The 7,652-nt window shown below is 33.1% G+C and overlaps 2 protein-coding genes across 2 annotated transcripts; both read left to right on the top strand.

The window, feature by feature from the left end:
* Window positions 1-260: 260 nt before the first annotated feature.
* NS2 (asparaginyl-tRNA synthetase 2) lies at window positions 261-3,324 on the top strand. Its single transcript, XM_079049977.1, has 8 exons — window positions 261-1,030; window positions 1,115-1,351; window positions 1,445-2,044; window positions 2,111-2,296; window positions 2,402-2,466; window positions 2,560-2,689; window positions 2,810-2,868; window positions 3,024-3,324. The coding sequence occupies exons 1-8, from the start codon at window positions 596-598 to the stop codon at window positions 3,205-3,207; spliced, it is 1,896 nt and encodes a 631-aa protein (XP_078906103.1). The 5' UTR covers window positions 261-595; the 3' UTR covers window positions 3,208-3,324.
* A 1,329-nt stretch (window positions 3,325-4,653) lies between these two features.
* On the top strand, window positions 4,654-5,890 carry LOC145113943 (ras-related protein RABA5b-like). The gene is made up of 2 exons (XM_079049979.1): window positions 4,654-5,043; window positions 5,378-5,890. Exons 1-2 carry the CDS (start codon window positions 4,713-4,715, stop codon window positions 5,680-5,682), a joined length of 636 nt encoding a protein of 211 aa, XP_078906105.1. The 5' UTR covers window positions 4,654-4,712; the 3' UTR covers window positions 5,683-5,890.
* The last annotated feature ends 1,762 nt before the right edge of the window (window positions 5,891-7,652 follow it).

The following is a 7,652-nucleotide window of genomic DNA, read 5'->3' on the forward strand; positions in this document are numbered from 1 at the left end:
AATATGACATCAATAACAAATCAAAAGGTTAAAAAACAAAAAAGGCAAAAAAGTCTTTTTATGTTGCAGAGGGACCTAACGTGTAACAAAAATACATTTTAAGGACCATCCAAGTTAAGAAAAAGAATTAAGGACAACGCTTGCAGATTACCCCAAATGACAGGGACCGTTCGTGTAGTTTACTCTAGTATCATTCATGGTCTCAAGTCTCAACTCTCAAGAGTGTTCCCGCGAAAACTGATTAGAAGCCTACCTCTGAAGAATTCCAAACCCTTATCTCTACACCTCGGTTTCTCTTCTTTCTTTCACTTAAAAATGGCGATTGGCAAGTTTCAAAGACAAAGACCATCATTTTTCTTCATCGTTAAGCTTCCTCATAACCCTATTCTTTCATCTTCCTTCCTTTCTCATTCTCCCCAATTTTGTTCCAAAGAAAAGCATCAACCTTCAGTATTACATCGGTTCATAAAACCCACCATCAATTCCCTCCATACAACCACAACTCTATCTTTCTCTCTCGTCTTCAGCTCCATTTCACAAAACCCCATCAAAACCCTTTCGTAATTTCACCTCCCTTGAGATCAATCTCTTGAAAATGTCATCTGATCACCAACCGCTTGATGAAATGCCATCCCCGATGCCAGTGGCTCTTTCAAAGTACTCCAAAAGGGTGCTGTTGAAAACTATACTAGATCGTACAGACGGTGGTTTGGGGTTGCTTGATCAGAGAGTTGTGGTTGGAGGATGGGTTAAATCTTCACGAGAAATGAGGAAAGACCCTCCTCCTCCTACCACACAGCCACCGGCGGCAGTGGGTGGTGATCACACCAAGGAGCATACTGGAGGTAAAGACGTGAAATGTGTTGAAGTTTTTCAATCGCGAATTCCTTTCCTCCGAACCATCATAAAAGTTTTCGGCGGAAACACCGGTCATACCAAGGAGAAACTCGAATCCATCTTCCCAAAACAACCACCTCCTTCCATTTCATTTCTACAAATTAGCGATGGTTCTTCCGTCATCAGCCTTCAGGTAAAACTAAAACAGTATAAAAGTAATTAAAAAACACACCTACCCTTTTCATCTTCTTTTAATCAAACTCATACTTTACTACAGATCATGGTCGATTCTTCCATAGCTCCTTCAACCCTCCTCATGCCCACCGGAACTTGTATTCTAGCAGAAGGCGTTTTACAGAAGCCTTCATTACAAGGAAAACACACCATCGAGCTCAAAGCTGAAAAATTGCTGCATATCGGAATAGTTGATCAAGACAACTATCCTTTATCCAAGAAAAGCTTACCTTTAGCTAGATTGAGAGATTGCGCTCACTTTAGACCAAGAACAACCACTGTAAGAAACAAACAAAAAAAAAAACATATTTCCCTCCATTTTGCTTCCAATTTCCAAATTAAAACATAAAATAATCAATTTATTGTTTCATAGGTGGCATCTGTTATGAGGGTACGTAACGCTCTAAATCATGCAAGCCATACATTCTTTCAAAACCAAGGCTTCGTTCATGTGGAGGTGCCAATTTTAACTGCTACAGACACTGAAGGACTTTCAAAAAAATTCCAAATTTTTACTGTTTCTGGTAAAGAAGTGAAACGGGAAGAACCCGTTTCAATGGATGATACAGCGGATATTAGTCTTGAAACTGTAAAGCTTTCGATTATTGAAAAAAGCAAGAAAATTGAAGAGCTTAAAAGAACCGATAGCAATAAAGAAGCACTCGATGCAGCTGTTCACGATCTTCACAAAACAAACGCTTTGGCTGCAGAATTAGAAGCGAGGTCAAAGTCAAAGTCAAAATCAAAATCAGAATCTCACAAAAAAACCGAAAGTTTGAAAACATATGACGAGTTTTTTACAAACCGAGCTTTTCTTACAACCTCGGGAAGTCTTCATCTCGAGAGCTGTGCATCTGCTCTAGGAAATGTGTATGCATTGGGGCCAAGATTTCATGCGGATAAATCAGATTCGAAGAAATATTTACCAGAAAGATGGATGATTGAAACTGAGATAGCATTCGCAGAACTTGAGGTTAAGATTTTTGTTTGTTTTTCATGTTCGATCTATAATTTTAATGACTTTGTGTTGTTTTTTCAGGATGTGATGAATTGTGCTGAAGATTTTTTGAAGTTTGTGTCACATTCGGTTTCGGAAAATTGTTATGAAAATCTTTACTTTCTTTCAAAACGAGTTGATAAAACCCTTATTGATCGCCTTCAATCAATGACATCAACGTCATTTGAAAAGATCACTTATGATACAGCAGTAGAAGTTTTAAACAAGGTCTTTTTACTGTTATATTTTACTATTACTGATACTTTTAATTACTTTTAATGTTAAAAAGAAGTAAAATCTCAGTCGTTATAATTGATCGATTGTTTTCTTTAGGTTACTGACAAGACTTTTGAGACCAAAATCCAATGGGGTGTGGCACTAACCGAAGAACACGAAAGGTTTGAGTTTCAAGAAAATATTATTTTCTCGTTTTGTATTTTTTTTTTTTTTTGTGTAATTATTATAAAGTTTCTTGCATTTTGTTGACACAGTTATTTGGTTGATGAGTTTTATAAGAAGCCGGTTATTATCCATGATCACCCTAAAGAACTAAAGCCTTTCAATGTGCGATTAAATGATGATGGAAAGACTGTTGCATCCTTTGATGTGATTGTACCAAAGGTACATTTTCACATTTCTATAGGGCCTATTTTTGTGTTTGGCATGCATACTCATCATCGAAAGACGAAAATACCCCTAGAAAGTTTGTCGATTTGACTCATGTTTGATCTTATTTTTCAGGTTGGAGCTCTGATAAGGGGAAGCCAGAAGGAGGAACGTCTAAACCACTTAACGAAAAGGTAACTCAACTCATAGTAATACCCGTGCAATATCTACCCAATTATAGCAATATTATGTTGCTATAATTGGGTAGATTTTTCAAAGTATGATACCTTAATGAGATTTTTTTTTCAAAGTACAATACCTTAAAGTTTGATGCTATTATATGTTGTAGGATCAAGGAACTAGGGTTGAGGAAAGATCAATACGAATGGTATTTAGATCTTCGGAAGCAAGGAACAGTGAAGCATTCGGGGTTTAGTGTTACATTTGATGTTATGGTTCTTTTTGCTACGGGTCTTAATGATGTCCGAGATGTGATCCCGTTCCTCAGACAACATGGAAAACTCCATAACTAATCAAACCTTGAACCTTAAATTCATCTCAAAGTTGTCATACAATTCTTGAATCTTCATGTTTATAACTTATACTTGTATAAAGTTCTATAATGAAATAAAGTTATGGTATTAATGTTATTATTTGTTATGAATGATTGAGGTAAACCTAGTCAAATCCACAACTAATTGTCTACAAATTTTATCTATATATGGTAAAAAGATATACCGTATAATCATAAGCTAATAAGTTGTGTCAGAACATACGTTGGTGCACAAGCTAATTGAAAAATAGATGCAACGTATCATCCTTGCAAAATATAATAAATAATGGAAAGAAAGAATATTGTTAGGCAGAAACCCAAATTGGTGTAGCATGTTAAGATTCCGTAAATCACGCATTTATTCTCTGTTAAACGCCCCTCCACTCCCTCTCCAAATATATAATAAGTTTTTTAAATATTCTACAATAAATATAAATATATTTAAAATTATGCTCTAGATTTTTTTTTGAAACGGCAAACTAACTAATCTACTCCTAAATAACCACCTATGTCTCCACCGAGACTTGAACCCCTGACCTCTCATATGAGATGGTCACTCTATACCGCTAGGCCATTGACCATTTGCTTTAAAATAAATAGTTAAATACCATCTTTTAAAGATTTGTCTTGTTTATTTATTATTAATCATTACATTCTAATTAATTTTGAGTCAAATCAATACGTTAACATCTTAACTGTGATCATATTTAATCTATCTTTAAGGCTGTTGGATATGATTATGATGTCACCATCATAATGTTGATGTGGAGCCTTTCACGGGAGAGAACACCACCCCTCCTTCATGGCGTGGTGACGTGGCGAGGAGCGTGTGAACATGATCATGGTTAACCACACAATTTCTTCCCTCCTTCTAGATTTAACCTTCTTCACCTATTTTCATGCTGACCATGCCGATCTTGAGATGGTGAATAAAGAAGGATGTGGCAAATGGTGTCATGATCACCAAAGTGCTAATAATTCGCTTTTAGGATGATTATTTATGAGTATTTATTTGTCAAATAATCAAATTATTAAACTTAAAATATAAATTCATATCTAAATATGTTACAATTATTATCTACTCATCAATTATTAAATATCATGAGTTCTAAAATACACATACAAAACATTCTTTAATTTGCATCAAAACTATAATGTAAAACTGAGAGGGAAAAAAATTAAAAAGAAACAGTAAACTTTTTTATGAGTTTGATTTTTAACAAAAATCTAAAAAAAAAACGGAAAAGAAAACCTAAAAATTTGAATAAAAAGTATACATAGAAAACCAAATATAAAATATAAAAAAAAATAAAAACCAATAAGATAAGTATAAACTTAAGAGTTTTTATATGATTTTCTAATCAAAATATCATCTCATTCCATAATTAATCATTTGATTCTAATTTTTCAACGAGTAGGATTTGTATTCCTTTAAAAAGTCCCACGTCTCGAGGACACCATTATCACAACTTTCTCTTTCTAGAAATGGAGGAAGGAGAAGGCGGAGAGGAGTACCTTTTCAAGATAGTCGTGATTGGTGATTCCGCTGTCGGAAAATCAAACCTGCTGTCGCGTTTCGCTAGAGATGAGTTTGATTTGCACTCAAAGGCCACCATTGGTGTCGAGTTTCAAACTCAGGTCGTAGATATCGACGGCAAGGAAGTTAAAGCTCAAGTATGGGATACCGCCGGTCAAGAGCGCTTCCGTGCCGTCACCTCCGCCTACTACCGCGGCGCCGTCGGTGCACTCATTGTTTATGACATTAGTCGCCGTACTACTTTTGAAAGTATTAAACGGTGGCTCGGTGAACTCAACAGTAAGTTTTCCCCCTTTTTTTCTTTTTCGATTTCAATTCACTCCTTGTTCAATTTTCTCTCATTCTATCGTTTTTATTGGATTATTACTGGATTTGTCATTTGGTTGCAAAAGGATTAGATCTCGAAGATATTATGTTACTCCTTTCCATTCGTTGAAAACAATTTGACTTGCTATTGACGATAAGAAATTGATTTCGTATTTCGTAACAAGTCCTTTGAATCGGAAAATGTTGTAATTTCACATCGAGCTTACGTTTTGGATCTAGAAAACCATTAAACTTTGTTTGAATTTTATGAATTTGGGTTTGATTAGATTACATTTAACGTTTGCAGCTCACTGTGATACATCAATGGCAACGATGCTGGTAGGGAACAAGAGCGATTTGGAGAATATAAGGGACGTGAGCATTGAAGAAGGCAAAAATCTTGCAGAAGAGGAAGGGCTTTTCTTCATAGAGACATCCGCACTTGATTCCACTAATGTTACAACAGCTTTTGAGATCGTGATTCGTGCCATTTATGATAATGTTAGAAGAAAGGTCCTTAACTCTGATTCCTACAAATCTGAAGTGTCTCTCAATCGTGTAAGCCTAGTTAAAGATGCTAACACAAAACAAAGCTATTGCTGTTCGAAATGACCTTTTGTGGTGTCATCCATCTCGGTATTACTATTGCCCAAACACGCTTTCAGATTGTCTTTTGGGAAGATTTTCGACTTTTTGTTGGTAGTTACTTTGGGATTTTTATGTTTTGAGTTTAATTAGTGGGAGTCCAATCTTTCATTAAGTGCAATATCAATTGTATAACTATTACAGATGATAAAATGAGTCAACTATGTTACATAAATTCGAAGACTTGATGGGCGCGCATTCATATTACCCACGATAATAAATTGGTTGAAATAGGTATATTCAATGCCAATGGCACATACCACGTGGAGAGTAAAGGACATAGGGGCGATACTTTTGCATTTGTTTTGAACCATCAACCTTTAATGGAGTGGTACAAAAGTAACATAACTCCCTTTATTGGAGTTATAACTTTTGTCGGTTGATAAAGTTGAATAAAAAAAGCTTTCATTTATTCCTACCCCATCTCCATTTATTTCTACCCTCTAATCATTTTTCCAATCATTGTTTTTACTAATCATTTTATTTTTCTTTACTAATCATTACAACTTTTAATTATTTTAATAATTAAATTATGATTACATAGTTATTATTAATAGTTTTTTTTAAATATATAATTAGTTAATAAAAAACGTGAAGGAGACTAAAGAAAATATATACATAATATTATTACTCGTACTTTTTATTAAGATATTATTTTTATTTCAATTTTATTAAGCTTACAAAATATATCCTTTTACTCTTAGTAATTTGGTTATGATGATATATTTCTACAAACATATTTGTAATTAATTATTTATAAATTATATTTACTAAAATATTATTTATTTCATTTATTAAATAGATAATTTATAATACTATTTTTATAAAAGATGTGTAAATATTTTTATTCAAGTTTTTTTTTTTAAAAAAAAGGTTAAAACACGACACAACAATAATAAAATAATATTTTAACGCAACAAATAATAAAAAAAGTTCAAATATAAAATAATATTTTGACGCAAAAAATAATAAAAAAGTTCAAATACATTCGACACTTAGTCTTTAATATGTATCCAATGTGTTTCGGAAGTACGAAACCTAAGTTGATTGTATAAATCAAAACGCGGCCAATACATAGTTTGCCATGTAGATGCAGACAGACTTTTATGGGAATTCCAATATGCTGTGGTAGGAGGCATTGGGTAATTGTCTTTCAAAAACACTGACATATAATGAATATCATTTACAAGTACCAACGTAATGACTCGGTGGGGTTGGAACTCTTCGGGACCTCTCCAAAGACTGGTATACCTCATTGAACCCGTCAGTAAAAACTCTATGATATGCATAATATTGACTCTCTAACTCTTCAATCAATTGTTTTCGAATTTGCAAGTTGTAAAAAAAGTGATAAATTATTTTTTGAATTTTGTAAAAGTTATATATATGAAGTGATATGTTATTCTTTTAAGTTGCAAGTTATAAAAAGTAATGAATTATGTAAAAGTTATATGGAAAAAGTATGTATGTATGTAGTTTTAAAATTTTCAAGTTGTAAAAAATAATAAATTATTATACAAAAATAAATGTATAAAAACCAATTTATAATAACGTTCAAATAAATATAATAAATTAATAGGGCTATATAAAATTTAAGTTATTGTTGTGTTATAAAAGAATAATGAAAATATTAAATAATTATAAATAAGTTGAAAAACTCCAAAAGTAAAGGGACCATGAATGTAAAATAGAGAGTTTGAATGCAAAAGAAAAAAAAACAGCGGCGATATAGGTTTTATGAGGGACCCATTGTTTAGATATCTGGTAAATTGCAGAGCACATTTTTCGATGTGTTGAAAATAGTAACTTTCATTCATTGGTAAAAAACGAAAAAGCTGCCGGTGCCACCAATAAAATAATGATGAAGGGCGTAGGTATATAAAATCGGGGGTACGTATAACAGTTCCCTAAAAAAACCTGTTATTATATCAATTAAG

The sequence above is a fragment of the Lactuca virosa genome, chromosome 5 (genome assembly GCF_052849685.1).
Source record: "Lactuca virosa cultivar CGN04683 chromosome 5, Lactuca_virosa_CGN04683_v6, whole genome shotgun sequence".
Lineage (NCBI taxonomy): Eukaryota > Viridiplantae > Streptophyta > Magnoliopsida > Asterales > Asteraceae > Lactuca > Lactuca virosa.